Source organism: Nuphar pumila, chromosome 4 (genome assembly GCF_984573655.1).
Source record: "Nuphar pumila chromosome 4, dmNupPumi1.hap1.1, whole genome shotgun sequence".
NCBI lineage: Eukaryota > Viridiplantae > Streptophyta > Magnoliopsida > Nymphaeales > Nymphaeaceae > Nuphar > Nuphar pumila.
The window spans coordinates 43401084-43421957 of NC_143252.1; the positions used below are offsets into that span (position 1 = coordinate 43401084).

The 20874-nt window shown below is 38.8% G+C and overlaps 1 protein-coding gene across 1 annotated transcript; it reads left to right on the forward strand.

Moving 5' to 3' along the window:
* Nucleotides 1-14683: 14683 nt before the first annotated feature.
* On the forward strand, nucleotides 14684-15790 carry LOC149840119 (Leucine-rich repeat protein kinase family protein). Its single transcript, XM_090005002.1, has one exon. The coding sequence runs from the start codon at nucleotides 14684-14686 to the stop codon at nucleotides 15788-15790; it is 1107 nt and encodes a 368-aa protein (XP_089861128.1).
* Nucleotides 15791-20874: the final 5084 nt, after the last annotated feature.

Here is a 20874-nt window from a genome sequence, read left to right on the forward strand (position 1 = left end):
TTTTCAGTCAGTCATATTCTTCTAGGTCTAGCTTGAGCTCATCAGGAGTTCAAGTGCTCCAGTTTCAGTTCAAATTCAGTTCCCACAGTCTAGGAGTGTGTTTTAGCCCATTTCAGCTCATTTCAGCTGAAATTAAGCTAAGTCCAGTCAGTTAAGCTAGTGTTTGAGCTCCAATTTTAGTTCATCTCAATATTACTGATCTTTATTTCAGCTCAAACCCAGTTCTTGTCCATAGCTCACTTCACTCCAGTAACCATTTCTCATCATTTCTCTAAAAATCGCAGCTTTTCTTGACAATTCAGTGTAGGAGTTTAGTTGAGTCAGTGTTTTGTCAGTCTAGTTGATTTCTAAAACCCTAGAACCCAGCTCATTCCAATTTATTTTAGTTCAAACCAACTAAAACCACAATTTTCAGTGTCACTCTGAGCTCGGCAGAGACAAAAACCATTTCTTCTACCATTTTGCCCATTTTTGTCAAAATTATCACTTTTTAAACTGGTACAACTGTCAATCGGGGTTCAATACCTAAAATTTTTCATCTAGGGTTAGCATTTTGCATGGCATTTTATATCATTTCTCATCATTTTCCATCATTTTATGTTATTTCATTATATTTCATTTCATTTTCGAGATCCAAAACTCCAATTTTGAAAATCTTAATCCAGATTTGAGTTTTAAAGCTTTTCAAAATCAATTTCAAACCCTGAGTTTCCAAAATTGACATTTTTACCCCCGAGGCTCTAAATTTGGAAATATTTTCCTGAGAAAATAATCTGGATTCTTTTCAAACTTGATTTTTCAGATTTCAAATTAGATTTATTCTGCAAAGGGGTATAGAATTTCAAATTTTGAGTTTTATTTCAAAGTTGCCAAAAATAGCTGATTTCATCCAAAAATTTTTCTGAGAAACCATTTCATCCCTTTGGTTTTCAAATTGGATTTCAAAATAATAAGTGGGACCCATTGTAAGTAGTGTCACACTGAAGCTTTTTGGATTTTATTTATTTTAATATTTCCTTTTCTCAAAATCGTGTGGGCCCACAACAATGTGGCGCCCACTTTGAAAATCCTTTTTGAAAAACTGGGTGGGCCCACTCCAAGGTGGAGCCATATGTAAATATATATATATATATATATATATATATATATATATATATATATATATATATATATATATATATATATATATATATATATATATATATATAAAAAGTCATATTTCCCTTCTTTTCCCTCCTCTTTTTCCTTCATTTCTTATTTTCCTTTTCTTTCTTCTTTCCTTCTTTTTTTTCCTTCTTCTTCTTCTTTCTTTCCTTTTCTTTCTTTCTTCTCTTTCCTTTCTTCCCTCTCCTTCCTCCATCCTCCTTGGTTGACCCCCTCTCCTTTTTTTTCTTCTCTTTCTTCCTTCTTCCCTCTCTTCTTTCTTTCCTTTTCCCTTTCCTCCTTTGTTTCCTTTCTTCTTCTTCCTTTTCTTTCCTTCTTTCTTTCCCTCCTTCCTCTCTTCCCCTCCTTGGTCCAGCCCACACCATAAGACTCGCTCTCCTTACTAAATCACATCTATCTTATGGTGGACTCTCCCTAAGCCCTAGCTCCTAAGCAATTCCCTCTCATCCTCTCTCCAACTCCCTCTCTAATTGACGCCCAGCCCCTTCCAAGCTCCAGCCCTCCTTGGCAGCACATCCTCGAGCCATAGCCGGCTCTCCTTCTTCAGCCACCTTTCAAACAAGCCGCAACCTCCATTGGTACAGCAGCATCTTCAAGCCTTCCTCCTTCAACAGATCAAGCAGCTTCACCTTTAGCACTTGGTGGCAACCCAGCTACATCCAGCACCACCTCCAGTCACAGCATCAACACCACACGGTTAACCGCGCATCCCTTTAGCCGGTGCTTTAGCCATTCCAATCAACCGGTGCTACCATTACCTTTGGATGTTCTCCTTGCTCCAGCCGACCCAAGCTAACCCAAGGTAAGCCTATATTACCTCATTATGTTGTGTTGATTTTATTTGAAATAACATTGTTGTTTTCTTTATATTGTTGAAAACATTTATCTTTTATGATTAAAGCTATATAGGAAAGGGGATCCACCCAATACATGGGTCGGATCCTTCCCTCCTATAGCCACATTAAAAATAGGGCTCATACCCCCTTGATTCCCTTTTATTTTACTATTTTTCATATTAGATGCATATCCTAGGTTTTGCATTTAGTCTACCTTATCTTTTTTCATTAATGTCATTAATGCATGTCTAACTAGTTAGGTTTTGATTTTATGCAAAGTCCAGTTGTTATTTCATGTGAGTATTTTCATTTATAAATCCTAAAATATTTAAGATAGTCATATTATCTTGTCTGCAATTTTCTACCAAAATTTTGAATTAATTCGGGTTTCATAACCCCATTAAATAAATCAAGAACAAAATCGGATTTTAAACCTTGTGAAAATGCCAAATCCCCATTTATCAGACTTGTTGATTTGAGATTTCCCCCATGGGAGATCTGATTCACCCTATAAAAAATATAGTAGATCTGTGGAGGAATCTACTATTTTACTGTATTTTATGGGATTTTTCTAAAATGATTTACTATCTCTCAAAATTTGGGTTTTGCAGACCCCTATGAAAAGACAGTTACAGGCTTGTCAGGGTCTAGACCGACCTTAATCCACTGTGGCTTCCCAATTCGTAGGCCAGATGCTCTAACTGTCAAAAAAAATTTGTTTTTCTTGACATCCTCTGTCATTTTGTAGAATTTCAGGATTTTAGGACTTAGATTTCTGTCATTTCTAGATTTTAGAAGTTCATCTATGAATTCCCTGTTATTTCATTTTTGTCAGAGTTAGATGTCTGATAATCCCATGTGTCCTCTGTAACAATGGGTACAATATCAAAACTATAAAATGTGAAGTTGTTTCTATGTGTGTCAGTGACCTCCCCCTAAAATTTCAGATCTTTTGGTCATGGTTTGCTACTTTTCCTATAATTTTTACCAAAACTTGTCAGTTTGCCATCAATCACAAAGTCATCGGATTCCGATCCATCTTGCCAGAGTTGTAATTCTCCGACCATAGGTCAAATCCTAAATATGTAAAAGTCAAAAATCCTTGCCTAACTGTCCTCTGTCATTCCATAAAATTTGATGCATTTCCATGGTAAGTTTCTATTCCAAATTAGGTTGTCATTAGGGCAAATCTAGGCTAAAAACCAAAAAATCATGATTTTCTAGGATTTTATTAATTTTCATATTAGCAAATGCCAAAAAAATAGTTTTCGGATTCCATTCTGTTATCAGGGTTAACATAGGTGTCCATACAAAATTTAGGGCAATTTCAAGTTCATTTGCCATATGAGTTAGTTAAACTATTAAAATCAAAAGCGAAACTCAGGCGAAATACAAGCGAAATTTAGTGTTTTGTGATATTTTTAGGGTTTTATCATGCATATAATCATCTAATATCATATTATGTTTGATTTTAACTTCATTTGCATTCATTTGAATTTTAAAAATCTCATTTTTATAAAAAAATTTTCTGAAAACCCTGATTTCAAGGCCATAGTTTTGCTATCAGGGCATTTTGGTCATTTTTACCTCAAATTCAAATTTCCAAACTTTCATTTTTGTATTTTCACATATTCAATCATATCATATCATCTTGTGTTTGATTTTATCTTCATTTGGATTTTAAAACTCTTATTTTTATAAAACTACTTTCTTAAAACCCTGATGTCAAGGCCATAGTCCTGTTATCAGAGGCATTTTGGTCATTTTCATCTCAATTTCGAATTTTCAAATCTCATTTTCAAATTTTCATCATTTGTTTCTCATGTTTATATTAGGAAGGTATGAATCAGGGTTTATATCTGGGTAAAATCTCATAATTTCTTAATATTTTTGGATAAATCTAGATAAACCTACATATCTGTGCTAACTTGTTTTCTAGTTTTGCAGGAACATTCAAGTGGAAGATTTTGTTCAATTATTTCTTCTTTTTTTTATTTATTCAATTCAATGTAATATCAAATGTAATGTTGGAATAAGAGTTACATTTCTGCATAGAATAGGATGCATTGCATATAGTTTGATTTCATAAATTCTGATATCTGATTGAATGATAATTCATGCATTTTCCCAAATCCACTATGGTTGACACGAATGGCACGTGCACAAGCTCTTAGGGAGATGACAAACTGGATGGAATTTGTATTTATGGCCATAGTCAGAATACGAATGAAACCCAGATTTGTGATCTTTGTATTAGCCACATTCAGCCTACACTCTTACGCTAACTTCAAAATGCACTGCATTTCTCAAAAGAATTTTCTCAAAATCCTCAGAAAATATCATTTGAAGTTAAATTCATTCATCCATATCAATTATTTCATATCATGAAAGCATCCATGTCTTTTCATTGAATTATTTTAGAGAAATCGATTTTCTCAAAATTCTCTAAGTCTTTTCTCAGGAATTGATTTTCTCAAAACTCTGAGTTTTCAAATGATGTTTCAAGTATTTTTCCAGTTCAAATCATGATTTTCCAATATTTTAACATCCTCAAATTTCAAAATCCAAAGTTTTCAGAAATTGATTTTCTCAAAATCCGTGAATTACATCTGAAACTGGTTTTCCCAGAATTCTCAAATCCTCTGTAGAAATCGATTTTTATTGCAAAAAAAAATCCAAATCTCAAAAAATGATTTTCTCAAAGTTTCAATTTTCCTAAGAATAAATTTTCCATTCAAAAGTTATTTTCCAATATAATTTATGATTTCTAAGGAATATCTTTTCCAAAGTATTTTCCAAGCAAACATCATGTTTCTCAAACTTGCATTTTTTTCAAAATCTCATAGCACATGCCTGATTCTCTGTGCATTTAGGAAATAGAGCATGATTTGGATATCTGAACTTAGTTAAAGCACACTTTTGATCATTGGTTCAATTACCTCTGGTAAAGGCGCCAGGAACGGTTGAACCTCGTACAGACAGACGAGTCCCATTCTACGAAATTTTCCTGCAAATTTCAAAAACGAAGGTGAGTAATTTTTAGAAAACAATTTTCAAAACTTTGGTCGAGTTTGACTCGCAGAATCGTTTCTCTCTCTCGCAGAGGAAGGGAAAAATTTTGCGATAAAAACAACTACATGGTAAGTAAGGTAAGGATTAGAATTTGTTATGTTTTGGCTTAGTTAGGAATATTAGAAAATAACCTAGTTAATAAATTAACTAATATACTTAAAGAAATATATATAACCTATTCCATACCAAATATAATATTATATAATGTATATTATATTATGCTTATGAGGAACAACTAGGTGGGACTCATCTTTATTTGGATTATAGTAAGTTAGAGAATAGCTTGGAGTTGCTAGTTTAGTCCGATTCATAAGAACAAGTGTTAAAGAAGTTTTAAAAAATTATTTTAGAAAGTAAGTTTTGAGAAAGATTTTTGAAAACATAAAAGCAAGGGAAAGGGTGGATCGACCCCTCTCCTCTCTAAGGAAACAAGACAAAAAAAAGAAAAGAAATAAAGAAAAGTCAAAAGACAAGATAAGACAAGAAGAAATGACAAACAGAAATATAAAAGAAAGGAAAGCTTTTTATACCCACACTTTTAGGTAAAAAACCAATATAAGGAATGTATTAATTAATGCAATTCCCTTTTTTGCTATAGTTAATACCTTATGAAAGAAAAAAGGACCCCAAGTCACACGCCCATCTCTCCCTCTCTCTTTCTTTATCTCTTTCCTTCTAAAATCCTTAGTTCTCCCTCTATCGATTTTCTCTCTCTCACATCCCTTCTCTCTTCTTTCTATCTCCTTCACACGGCTGGTGTGAAGGAATTTCATTAACGAAGCTTGTGGTGTTCGAAAGAGGATGCAAATGTCTAAAGATTTGATTGATCCAGTTTAATGATTCAATAAGATCCATTTTGAGGTAGGTGCATCCTACACATGGATATGGTTAGGGTCTAGATGCATGTAATATGCATATGGATTGTACCAAGGTCTAATTTAAGTGTACTTCAGACCATGGAATGTCCAAGAGTGATTATACGAAAGGTTTTGATGGATTCAAAACTTTTTTTATAAACTTATGCAAAAACTAGCGATTTTTAAGAAATCGGTTGTGACAAAACTATAACTTTAAGGTTTTATTGATATTGGGATGGATGGGATTTGTATGTAGATGTTAGATCTTAGTTATTTCAGCATGATCAATGTGTGTTTAATGGGTTCTTATACATTGCATGCATGAATTATAAGTTCTGAAAATTTATGATGCTTAAGTCCATGTTTCAACCTTGCAACATGTTTTATGGTAAAAATCGTTTTGAGCAATTAAAATTATGCTAAATCTAAGTTGTATAAGTATGATTGCAATTAAATTCATATTGCATGAAAGTTATATGGCTTGATTATGAATTGTAATCATGTTTGGTAGTAGTTGGATGTGTTGCTTGCATATGTCTTATGTTTTCTATGAGATTGGGTTATTACATGCATGTTGTTCACATTTTTTAACCTGATCAATTTTAGAAAAAAAATATATCTCCTAGTAATATGAATCCAATAAATACAAAAAAAAATATTGAAATTATCAACACATCTAGAGCTTGATTTTATCTTATTTTATTTTGTTTGAGTCAATTTTAAGGAAGAAACATCCATTGCAAAAGAGCATAGTTTTTCTACTCTGGTTGCACAACCGTTTTCACCTACAATTTTAAAAATTATAGAAACCTATCCAAAATGACTCAAATTAAATTATAAAAAATTTGAATGAAAGCCAATATATAGTAGAAGACTCTGGAAAATGGGTTTTGTCAAAAGAATTTACAATAAATTTCATGAAATTCTATAATTTGGTAAAAAATTATGTAATTTATAGAGTTTGTCCTGTAATGTTTCTGGATAGGGGATTGTTACAAAATTTTTATAAATTTATGAAGAACGAGTTTGGGGTTAAAATTTTGGTGATTTGTTCCTGATATGTTAGGGAAACTCCAATAAGGTCAAAAGTATTTGTTGTGTTTTTTAATGATTTTTTCAAAAATAGATAAACATGAAGCCAAATTTTCCTAATTGCATGTGTTAATGCTTAATCATTTTTTAATGTTGCTAATAATGATGGGTGATGGCTAAGACCTATGCTATGATATTTTATGCATGTTAAATGAATGTGTATCATGTTGAACCATGTATGTTAAGAAGTTATATGTCATGAAAAATGAGAATGTACATTATGCATCATTGAGCATGATTTTAAAATAAGATGGATGTATATGTGGCTTTTATGAATAAGCATGAAAGTATGTAGGATTATGGATGTTGCCTACATGTGAATGTAAGCATGTGAGTATGTAAATTAGTGCATACATGATTATAATGTAAAGTAGTATACATGACTTAAAAAGTCTAGCTTGATCAGTGAACCTAATGAGGTAAATTTGACATATAAAATGCACTGGTATGCATTAATGTCTCGTGTTGTGATTTTCTATCATTATGCATCAAATATGTGGTGTGGAGCATATGCATGGCTCATGAGTGGGTACAGGTTTAATGAAACCTGTGAGTACTTGTTAGTCACTAAACGAAAAAGAGAATATAGTAAAACATGCACATAATCACATCAGCCTCAATGAGGCCGAGCTCAAAGTTACTCAAAGATAGAGTATGTATGTTTGAATGGGTTAATAAACAACCTTGTGTTATGAAAGCATCTCAGAGTAGAGCTTGGGCAAGGAAGCCCATATGCTGAGAGCACATGAAACTAAGATACGAGTCTAATGTTAAATAACACCTAGTGACTCATTCAAACCTGGGACCACCTTAGAGAGAGTGGTGGTACACTTGATCGATCGACCATTAATTGTTTTAGAGAGCAAAGCATCTCTATTGGTTCTTATTCATCGGTCGTAGTGGGTTGGACTACCGTGTGACCTAGGTAGTATGTCCTAAATCTCTGCAGAGTAGGAATCGATTTTGTATGGACCATTGGAGTTCTCTCAATCATGGACTGCTTCAGTGAGAAACTCAAAGGAAGTTGGCAGATTCTTCTATTCAATAGGTAAAATAAACCTAGGACCACCTTAAACACCCAATTGGATTGGTTGAATCAGAGTTAGGATTCCTAAGTGTGTACCCTTAGAAGCGAGGAAAGAAAAACAATGCATTAGACAATAGGTTTATTTCTATCTTTGTTAGTGATTTGCTTACATGATTTGACTTTTGGCTTAACCTAAAGTTTTAATAGGTGTTTGGTTATATATTAAGTAGTTGGGTTATAAGTGTTCCTTTGTGACTTACATTGTAATATTGTGTTATGTAAGCTGCCTGGTTCAAGTGAATTAATACCCCGAAGGGGTAGCCCGTATACTTGAACTGTAATAGCCTATAGGCAAAATTGTGAATGAATCAAATACGTTAAGCTTTCTTTTGTTCACCCTCGTTATGATTGCTTCTTGTGATTGCAATTCTTCTCCCTTTATTCTCTATTGCTCTCTTGCACTTTAATTACAAGTTTTCACGACTGGTAAGCGAGCTCACAAATAGGCTTGTGACGGTAAGAAAAGACTGTCGCACCGCACTGGCCTATTGAAGAAAATAGGCCAATGACAAGTGGTATTAGAGTCTGTTCTTATGCTAGGGAAAGGACTCTAAAGTCAGTGTCGACAGACATGTCGACAGGTTGCAATTTGTGAGCAAGATATCGTGGGGCATTATCAAAACTTGCGCAACACCAAAGGCAAGGCAGTTGCCAAAGCTAAGGGAATGGGTTCGCCACGGGGCCAAGAGGAGATGTTTGCAACTGTCAACAGGTTGGTAGAAGATGTGACTTCGCACGAAGAAGCGATTTTGTGTGCAGTTGAATCATTCGGTGGACTGAATGATGTGGTGGTGAGCCTACAAGAGTAGGTGATCTTGTTGGTGGAACAGTTCACTTCGTTGACGACAACAATGACTGACTTGCAGACTGAAGTAGGGGAGCTTCAGTTGAAGAACCGCACTTTACAGCAGACAGTGACCCTAAATGGGGAAAATTGTGAGAGGCCATCAAGGATTGATGTGCCAAGACCCACAAAATTCAATAGTTCTCGCGACAACAAGGCCATTGAGAATTTCTTGTTCCATGTAGAAGACTACTTGGATATTTAGAATGTGCTTGTTGAAGATCTTAGGATCAAGGCTACAGCAGCTCTACTCGATGGAGATGTGATCGCTTGGTGGAGGCGGAAGCACAGTGACATGGAGAGGGGTCAATGTGTGATAGACACCTTTGATGACTTCAAAATAAAGTTGTGCAACTACTTCATGCCAAGGAATGCGCAAAGGCAGGCGTATCGAATAGTTGGCAAGCTTAAACATACTGGTTCGTTGCAAAACTATGTCAGAACATTCTAGAAGCTTATGTTGGAGGTGTCTAACATGCCAGAAGATGACAAGCTCAACTGGTTCATTGTGGGACTTCAGCCATGGGCACAGTCTGAAGTGGAAAGGAGCAACCTTCGTATTTTGAAAGATACGTATGTAGCGGCCAAGCACTTAGTTGACACTTAGCGCAAGCCCTTCACCCCACCAACGAAAATCAGTAAGAAGCTTGACCACGGAGGCAAGAAGGATGAGTGACGTGACAACAAAGGTGAGGCATCGACACACCATCAATCTGACAAGAAACAGAACTATACAAAGTATAACAATAGCAACAAGGGTTCGGTTGTGACATACTGGTTTTGTGGAGATAGGCATATCGCTAGGAAGTGACCACAGTGCCTCATGAAGGACGACGGACATGCCAATGCTGCGCAAGCAGAATGCAGCGACACTGAGACTTTGTAACTACAGATGAAAGCCATGTGATCGATCTACACAGTTAGAAGTTACGTAGTTGAGAACATGCAGTTAGCAAAGAACTGATGTATCTCGAAGTCATTACGAATAAAAAATCTACTTCAGCAATGGTAGACTCTGGAGTCACACACAACTTTGTCTCACAGAAAGAGGCAGAGCGGTTGGGCTTGAAGCCTAGGCCAAAGCAGAGAACCATCAAAATGGTGAACTCTAAGGCCAAGCCCATCCTTGGTGAAGCAAGAGATGTGGCTATCTAAGTGGGGAGTTGGGCCGACAAAACCAACTTTTCTATGGTGCCCCTGAACGATTTTAAGATGATTTTGGGTATGGAGTTTTTGCAAAGCCAGAATGTTATGATGCTGTCAAAGTTTAACACGTTGATGATCATGGGGCCAAACTTATCCCACACAGTGCAGTGCCTTAAGCAGAAAGGCAAATCTTCAGTGTTATCGACAATAGAATTGAAGAAGGGTGTCAAGCATAGGGAGCAGACATTCTTAGTTGTTGTGCGCACAGAAGAAAGGAAAGTAGAAGCAGCAGTGTCGCCGACCCTAGCCCTACTGTTGGAAGAGTTTCGGGGGGTGATGCCTCTGAAATTGCCAAAGCATCTTCTGTCAAGACGCAAGGTTGACCATAAGATTGAGTTAACCCCGGGAGTGAAGCCTCCCGCAATGATTGTATACCGCATGGGGCCAGCTGAGTTGAAAGAGCTGTGCAGGCAGCTAGACGAGATGTTGGATGCAGGCATCATTCGTCCATCGAAAGCCCCATTTGGTACCCCAGTCTTATTTCAGATGAAGCATGACAGCTTCAAGCGATTGTGTGTGGATTATCGTACTCTAAACAAGGTCACGATAAAGAACAAGTACATGTTGCCACTAATAGCAGACTTGTTCAATCAGTTGGGCAATGCCCGAGTCTTTTCAAAGCTAGACTTGAGATCGGGTTACTGGTAGGTGAAGATTGCAGACGACAATGAGCCGAAAATAACTTGTGTCACCTGCTATGGCGCTTACAAATTCTTAGTAATGTCATTCGGGTTGACGAATGCTCCAGCCACGTTCACGACCCTAATGAATCGGATTTTCTACTCGTACTTAGACAAGTTCATGGTAGTCTACTTGGATGATATCATGATATATAGCAACAACATAGAGGAACATGTCAGACACTTGCGAACGGTGTTTCAGGTGCTGAAGGAAAATGACCTCTGTGTTAAACGAGAGAAGTGTCTCTTTGGGCAAGAGGAGATCAACTTCCTTGGCCACGTTGTGGGGTGGGGTGTGCTGCGTATAGATGGGCAAAAGATAAGGGTCATCCAAGAATGGGTTCCGCCAAGCAAAGTGCCAGAGTTGCGATTATTCTTTGGTTTAGCAAACTATTATCGGTGTTTCATCGAAGGCTATTCTCTCATTGTTGTACCCCTTACTGACCTGATAAAGAAGAATCAGGTATGGCTCTAGACAGGAGCATGCCAAGATGCCTTTGATGGCTTGAAGAAAGCTTTAGTGAGGGAGCCAGTACTAAAGTTGCCTGATCACTCAAAACCCTTTGAGGTCCACATAGACGCATTAAACTTTGCCATCGGTAGAGGCATTATGCAAGAGAGTCATCCAATTGCATATCAGAGTCGTAAGCTGAAGGATGCAGAGAGGCGTTACGCGGTGCATGAACGTAAGATGACCGCCATCGTGTATTGCCTTAGGACCTGGCGACACTACCTTCTGGGTGCATAGTTCATCGTTAAGACAAATAATGTGGCCATGAGCTATTTTCAGACACAGAAGAAGCTGACGCTTAAACAAGCTTAGTGGCAGATATTTTTGATCGAGTTTGACTTTGCTTTAGAGTACAAGGTTGGAAAGACCAACGTTGTTGCGGATGCCTTGAGCCGCAGGGCTAAACTGGCAGCTACACGCGCAGAGCCTTCTGAAGTGCATTTGGAGGGTGCATTGCTGAGCTGCATCTGCGAAGGTACGCAGCAGGATCCGACAGTGCAACACCTTATTTCTCAAGCGCAGGCAGGGAAGACTCAACAATTTTGGCTATAGGATGGCCTCCTTGTGACAAAAGGGAGACGCATATTCATGCCGCGATAGGGAAGCCTCCGCCAAGAACTACTTAAGGAGTATCATGATACACTATGGGTCAGCCATCCTGGTCAGGAGCGGACCTTAGCACTCTTTGAGCGCGGCTACTATTGGCCGCAGATGAGGGACGATGTAGAGGGGTATGTGTGAACATGCCTCATCTGCCAGCAAGATAAGGGGACAAACCAGAAGGTTGTCGATCTCCTTGAGCCTCTACCAATTCCAGAACATCCTTGGGATAGCATCTCCATGGACTTCATTGTTAGTTTGTCAAAGGTAGAGGGGTAGAGGGCCTTAGTTCTATTCTGGTCATGATGGATCGTTTCTCAAAGTATGTCACCTTAATCCCAGCTTCTAAGGAGTGTCCTACAAAGTTGTTTATAAAGCATGTGGTGAAGCACTAGGGAATACCAAAGAGTATTGTGAGTGATCGTGATGCTTGCTTCATAGGCAAGTTCTGGCGTGAACTATTTCGGCTATTCGGCTCTGATTTATTGTTTTCAACAAGCTTCCATCCGCAGACAGAGCGTATCAATGGGATACTTGAGCAGTACCTTAGGAACTTTGTTAGTGCCAATCAGAAAATTTTGGTGAAGCTCCTTGACGTAGCACGGTTTTGTTACAATCTGCAGAAGAGTGAGTCTTCAGGCCACAACCCCTTTGAGATAGTCATGGGGCAGCAACCACTGACCCCGCACACTCTTGCCGCACAAGAAAAGAGAAGGTCATCCTTCGCCTATCAGTTTATTCGCGACGGGCACAAGCAGAATGAGTTGGCGAAGGCATTCCTACATAAGGCGGTATAGAGAATGAAGAAGTGGGCGGACAAACATCGTCGGCCTGCTGGGTTTCAAGTTGGGGACCAAGTGTTGGTAAAGTTATATACAGGTCGCACAAGCATCTTCCATGGGCGGCACTGTGGACTACTCAGAAAGTATGAAGGACCCTTTACCATCATAAAGAAGGTGGGCAAGTTGGAGTTGCCCCCATACTTCAAGGTGCACCCGGTGTTCCACGTGTGCAACCTCAAGTAGTTTCATCCAGACGATGAAGATCCAGAACGCAGCGTGCCATAACATGCTCCCATCATGCAGATGGCCCCGACAGCACAACGGGCCGAAAAGCACCTCAGTCAGATCCTTCGCCACAAGGTCAACTACTTGGGCGAAGCGAAGAAATACTTAGTGCAGTGGGAGAAAACAGTGTAACCTACGTGGGAGCCAGCTTTTCGGATAAACAGTCACTACCCGGCTAAAGTCTGGGATTACCATGAAACAGATGGCGTCGAGGACGATACGTGATTTGAAAGGGGGGAGCATGTTCTCTTGTGACTTACATTGTAATGTTGCGTTTAGAGTCTGTTTTGCTTTTGTTGAGTCTGATCTAAGCTGTCCGGTTCAGGTGAATCAATACCCCGAAGGGGCAGCTCGTATACTTAAACTGTAATAGCCTGTAGGCAAAATTGTGAATAAATCAAATGTGTTGAGCTTTCTTTTGTTCACCGTCGTTGTGATTGCTTCTTGTGATTGCAATTCTTCTTCCTCTATTCTCTTTTGCTCTCTTGCACTCTGATTACAAGCTTTCGCAACTGGCAAGCGAGCTGACAAATAGGCTTGTAGTGGTAAGGAAGGACTGTCGCGCCGCACTGGCCTATTGAAGGAAATAGGCCTGTGACAGTGAGCATGTCTTGAATAATTGTTTGGTATGTATGCTTGGGTTCTATTGCTAATTTGCATGAATTAATTGTGTATCTGAATATGAATTGATGAATCCTATCGAATCAATATATATAGGTTACTTATATTTGGATTCTTTTTATGTTTTATGTTGGAGGATGTATCCTACTAGGGGTTATAGTTTAATGCTCCTTACTTTACCATTTTACAAATAATGCATGAAATGACGTGATGGTGGGTTGTTCGATGGCATCATATAGATCATCATCGTTCTCTTTCTTGAAAGATTTAATTTTATTTTAGATATCTTTTATATTAAGTTGAATTTTTTTATTGAGACTTATAAACTCTAGATTTATTCAAGTACTTGTTTGAATTAATCTTATTAATTAAGTTCTTCAAATCCAATGGTGTGCAATTGTTTTTATTGTAACCTACCCAAAGTTTGAATCGATTTCAAATCAACTATTACATTGTGTTTGCAATTGGATAAGTCAAACTAAAAAACAAAAAAGATTCCTTGAAAATTTTCGATAAAATTTTGCGGCATTACATCGGACCTCCTAGGTCCAAACCAGATCTGACCCGTTGACACCCATAATGGTAGGGTTGCAAACTGGGTCGGATTCCAGGAAGACAAATTTTCAAATTTTGGCTGTCTCGGATAGAAACCTATCTAACTTCCTAATGTATAATGTATTTTAGGATCCGAAATCAGATCCGTTTGCAACCCTACCTAATGGCAACCGTTTGGAAGTTTGGAACCGTCTCAACAGCAAAATTCAAATCTTGGGCACTCTGAGGTCTGAGCAACCAACTCTCTCTCTCTCTCTCGCCATGAATCTCTCTCGCCATGAAGGCAAACTCTTCAACTCTCTTTCTTCTGTTCTGCACCATAACTTCAAGTTCCATCTTCCTCTCCTTCGCGTCACTCTTGGATGACATAGCCCGGGAGCCTCCTCTGGATTTCAACAGCACAATCACAAGCAATTGCAAGGAAAACCCTGCTCTCAGATACTGCACTCTCTCCCTTTTCCTCCAAGGACATTACAGACATCTACCAATCCATGGTGGCCTCCAACTACCTCTGCAACGAGTCGAGAAACCCGGATTGCAATTCCCTCTTCTCCCAGATCAATCTTCAATCCCGCCCCGACGTCGCGCCTCTGTACCTCTCGTTCTCTTCCTTCTGGAAGTTCTGCCCCTTAACCATTACAACCATCAATCTCTCTCGTAACAACCTCAAGGGATCCTTCCCAAACAGAGTCCTTCAGTGCCAACAGATCAACACCCTCGATCTCAGCCACAACAATTTGATGGGTTACCTCCCAGTTCACAACCTCTCCCTCCTCACCAACCTCACCACTCTGGATCTCTCCTACAATTACTTCTCCGGAGACGTGCCGACGGCCGGCTTCTTTCGGCGTTTCAATTCCTCTCCTTTCGTTCATTCCGGCCTGTCCAGGGGATCCGATAGCTTTCCATCGGTTTTGATGGTTGCTCTGGTTGTGTTTCTAGTGGTGGTTGTTTTGGTGTTGGCTGTTTTAGAGTGCTTGTTTCTCAGAAGGCCGGATTTTCTCCTGGCGATTCTGCGGAGACGATTTCCTTACCGGTTCACGCCGGCGATGATTAAGGCAGCAACTAAAGGATTTGCTGATGAGAATGCTGTTGGGAAGAGTGGAAAGTATGAGATATACAAGGGAGTATTAAGGGATGGAAGAGAGGTAGCAGTGGAAGTTCGTAGGGAGAGATTGAGCAGGGAAGAGAGGAAGGCTTTTGTGGCAGAGTCTAAAACTCTGGTTCAAGTGCAGCACACAAACATAGTTCAAGTGTTGGGGTGGTGTGATAGAAGAGGCTTCAGGGCAGTGGTGAAGGAGTGGGTGGGGAATCGGAGTGTGGAGGAATGGCTGACACAGGGGAACATTGAGGGTCCTTCGTGGAAACAGAGGTTGAAGGTTGCAATGGGAGTAACTAATGCTCTGTGTTATTTGGAGGATCGATGGCCAACGGTTGGATTTGATTTGAGGCTCGGTACTGTGATCATGACCACCAATCGAGCGCCTTGTATTTATAGGCTGAAGGTTGAAGATCAAGTCAGCGCTTACAAAAGTAAGTCGATCTACTTCAGTAAGATCTCATATAGAAGCGTTCAAATATCTCCACCGGTGCTGTAATAGTACTAGATGACCATTATGATCCCTGGATTAGCCTAATGGGCCGTGGAAACATGGTAGTTTTGATTTGTCACACATATTGTCAATGTTTCTACATGATATTTAGACCCCACCATTGGTTCATCTGATGTCCAAGGTACCTGGTTCACATGATAATGATAATTAATGTCACAAGTCTTTTGCAGAAGGGTTAAAAAAATATATACAATATCAGTGGTTCCCATATCAGTCTTGTGAGTAATTGGCTCTTCCTACCACCTGCTCTTCCTTATCGTCTGGATGGTTGAATGAATAGTTTGGTTTTTAGTGTTTGATCACACGTTTTGTAAAAGACATGCAGATGTGATCTCTATAATTTGATTATTGAAAAACATGCATTAGATTAGAGAATTTTTTATGATTGTACAGAGCGTGTGTTTTTTAGTAAACAAATAATGATACATACATCTGCAGGTTCAGATTAAGTAGAAACCATCTGCAACAATACAATCTAAGCTGTCTATTCATCTCTCCATATGACAATGTGTAGGAGGAACCAACTACTCGCAATCATGCAATGCAGAAGATGAATATTGCAGGAATATCATGAGCTTCTATATAATTAGTATCATATTCAGCATTTCCTTCTGTAACTAGTAACATTCAATGGAGTTGCACGATTTCGGTGTCAACAGGGACCTACAAGTTGGGCTTGTTTGTGATGGAGTTGATATCAAACAGGCAAGGAAGAGAGGATTTTGAACGAGGAGAGGTAGAATTTGTAGGGTGGATGAGGATGCATTTCCCTGGTCACACTGAGAGAGTGATGGATGAGAGGATGAAGAAGACGGTTGCTACGTGTGAGCAGGTGAGGCAAGTGATTGGCATAGCTTTGATGTGCACGGATCATTCACCGGAGCGACGCCCGAGCATAGGCCAAGTCTCTGGCATGATTGCACAGGTTTATAGGTCACCCCCAGTATGGACAACAGATAGGAAACTTGATGAGAGCAAAGGTAGGGAAACTAGGACATCTTCACAGGCAAGATGATCTAGCAACACTTACTGATGCTGAATAGTATAGGAGAAGGTAACCATTGTGCTTAACAATTTGTTCTGTGACATGATAAGATTAATGTCCTCACAATTTGTGTAGTGAAAAATTTGAATCGACATTCATTTGCTTCTTATAGTGTACTTACTCTGTGGAAGTAGTACGCAGACGAGTGCACAAAACATTTGTCTTGTATTTAGATTGGTTTTCATAGCTGAGGGAGTTAACAGGTGCACTCTTACAGAGTGAAAATGATTAAACGATTACTTCCTAGATATCTCTTCATCATATTTTGTGCTGATTTAAGAACTAGAGAATTTGCTCTAAACTTTCAAGCCTATTTCTAGAATGAAAGATGATATTAATTCTAGATCCTGGACTTAAGATGAATGACACCTGGAAACCCACCAAATAAAGTGTTCTTGCACCAAACTGTCCATTTCCCAACTCTCCATGTTCGCTTCCCAACTCCCCAATCTGATGCATGCCCTCTCCGACCCGATCTCCCAATGGTTCCGGACTGTTAAGGAAGACGCAGATCACGATCAGGATAGTGATCCACATAGCTCAAATGTGAAGAGCCCCATTGAAAATGGGATAGTTACCAAACCTTGTGATTAGGTTAATGAGAAAAAAATCCCAGCAGGGCAAGACGTCACTAATGGAAAGACTCCAATTGAGACAACTCCTATTGAGAGATCAAATGTGAAGCAACCTCAAGATGAAGAAAATGTCACCTGTGTTAGAACTCTTAATATGAATGTGATAAAATCAAAGCCCCATTGTATTGGGACTCTGGGTTCCCCAAAAGCATGTAACTCAAAACAATTCTATATAAAGGAACCTCTTATCTCTGAAAATGGCAGAGTGATAGAGAGAGAAAATCGTTGGGCCGTGGACTTGGACTCGTCCTAAGTCGAACCACGTAAACTATCGTGTCTTGTGTGCTTGCTGAAACTAGTTTATGGTATCAAAGCACACCCCCTCCTGCGACCCGATTCGTCTAGTTCATGTTGACGTCATCATCATTTCGTGATCATGCCTTTGTCCCATCAACATGTGCTGCTATGGCTGCAGAAAACAACTTCATTGTTACAGGTGTAGGTGTGAATGATCTCTTCTCTCTTCTCCCTGCCCCTACTAGCCTGCAATACTTTTTGTCAGTAAAACTGTTTATAGACAATTTTCTCTTATGAGAATCTCAATTTATTTCCTTGCTGAAAAGTTACAATCTTATGGGGTACGTTGATGGTTAAAAATCTCATCCAAATAAATATTATAGTGAAGCAGGCAAAGAAACAGAGAATACCCCTGAGTTTATTAAGTGGAAATACATGGATCAGCTATTGTTGAGCTGGATCTTGTCCTCTTGACATTGTACATTGTGAAGTGGTTAAATTAACCACATCATACAGCATGTGGAACACGCTTAGGAGAACTTATGTAGTGCACTCCAAAGCTAGAGTGCAGCAATTGAAATCCCAATTGCAAAGTTTGAAAAAGAGATATGATAATATTACTACATATTTTCATAAAGCTAAAAGCATTGACCAACTGGCTATGGCAGGAAAGCCTATATCTAATGATGATCTCTCTATGGATATCCTTGTTGGCCTACCCATGAGCAAGTATAGTTCGTTGAGAACTGTTGAATTGTGTTAAAAGCTAAAGAAGATCATGTTACACTTCATGAAGCTCCACTACATGAACTTGAGGAACCTGAGTCACTCATGGCCATTTAAATGTCACACTTCATAAGCCCAACTACATGAACTTGAGGAACCTGAGTCACTCATGGCCATTTAACCTACAAACAACCCAACCATAGTCAAGTTCTGAGAAATCGTGATCTGCATGGTACTCAAAACCAATTCAACTCCTCACAAGGAGAGGAGGATGACAATCCAATAGGACTAGTCAAAACCGTGGGCATGACTAGTCCAATTCCAGTGATTTTTCAAATCCTTTCATATGCCATGCATGTGGAAATCAAGAACACATTGCTACTCAGTGTCGTACCACATGTCAGACCTGTAGAAAACAAGACCATGGTGCGTTGCAATGCAAAGTATTCAAATTTCATAAAGATCCGCCTAGTTTAGAAGCGTATAACACCACTATGATGAATCATGTCGATGACGAAGCTTGGTTTCCTAATTATGATGCCACCCACTGTCCTGGTAGACTTGAACAACCTCTCACTACAATCTGAATATTAGGGGAATGATCACATTAAAATTGGTAATGGCTCTCCCTTACAATTACAAAATATTGGTGATTCTATTTTTAGTAGTTTTGACACTAAATTTATCATGAGAGATATTCTGCATGTTCTTGGTATTACTCAAAATCTCTTATCTATTCATAAATTTACTAAAGACAATGATGTATTCTTTGAATTTTATCATGATCGGTGCTATGTTAAGGATCACAAAACGGGAAAAGCAGTTCTGCAAGGTACAAATGATTGATGTCTCTACAGGTTGGACATCACCAAACGTGAACAACAGAAGGAAGATCATGGTGTGTTTGCCTACCTAGGTGAATGTACTTCTATCGAACAATGGCATAAAAGGATGGGGCATCCTTCTTTTCAGATTGTTAGTTAAATTCTAAATAAGTGTAGTCTTCCTATTTTAAGTAAGCATCATAGTTTTGTTTGTGAAGCATGTCAAATGGATAAGAGCCATACTCTCCCCTTTGAATCGTCTACACATAAGGTCGATGAACCTCTTCATTGAGTTTATTATAATGTTTGGGGACCTGCATTAGTTCCTAGTGCTATAGGATATTCATATTATGTTAGCTTTGTGGATATTTTTTCAAGATTTGCATGGATATTTCTTATTGAGAAAATGTCTCATATTTTCCCCATATTTAAAATTTTTTAAAAACTTGTGGAAACCAAATTTGGGTGATGCATCAAGGCCCTTCAAACTAACTGAGGCAGTGAATATAGATATGTCTCTCCTTATTCGAAATTGTATGGTATTGAGCACATAATCACTTGTCCACATACACACATGAGTAGAATGGATGTGTTTGAACGTAAGCACCAGAAGATAGTTGAAACTAATTTGACTCTCTTAGCTCAAGCAAGATTATCACCAAAATATTGGGATTATGCTTTCTTGATTGTTGTCTATCTAATCAATAGAATATCATCCAGTGTTACTAAACACAAGTTACCCTATCAAATCCTCTACCGCACCATCCCTGACTATAAGTTTCTTAAGATCTTTGGTTGTGCATGTTACCCTGGTCTTCAACCATTCAATAACCACAAGCTTCAGTTTCACAGCAAAAAACATGTTTTATTGGGTTATAGTGTTCAACACAAAAAATATTTGTGTCTTGAACCTGACAGGGGAAAAATGTTATTAGCAAAAATGTTCAATTTGATGAAAGTGAGTTTCCTTTCAAACCCTCACCACACCCACCTTAGTGTGTCCCTCCTCCCACGTTATTGGACGTTCCTGTGTCTATCCCTATTCCTCTCCCACATGATCCTCTGATCGGCCTCCCACCCGATTCGTCGATACCCATATCTCCCACTCCGGATCCGGGTCTGTCTCCTATAGACCCACCACCTTTGCTTGCCCTTCCTGTTACCCTATTGTCTCTCCCATATGGCCCAACTGAATCCCCCCCTTTGTATCCATGCTATGGTTAACCGGTCTCAAATATAGTCCATAAAACCCAAGACCTACCTTGTTACCCATTATCTTATCCCTCTTGTTTATCTCATTGAGTTCCTTTAAGACCATGAACCTACATGTTTCACCCAAGCTCACAAACACCCTTACTGACGCTCTGCCATGACCGATGAGTTTAATGCTCTCCTTAAAAACTAAACTTGGACCCTAGTTCCACCTAAACCGAATACCAACATTGTCTATTGCAAATGAATTTTTAAAATCATGTGTCAGGTGGATGGTACTTTGGAAAGATATAAGGTCTGGCTTGTTGCTAAAGGTTATAATCAAGAAGAAGGGATTGATTATTTTGAAACTTTAATCCTATGGTAAAACCATCCACAGTTCGTATTGTT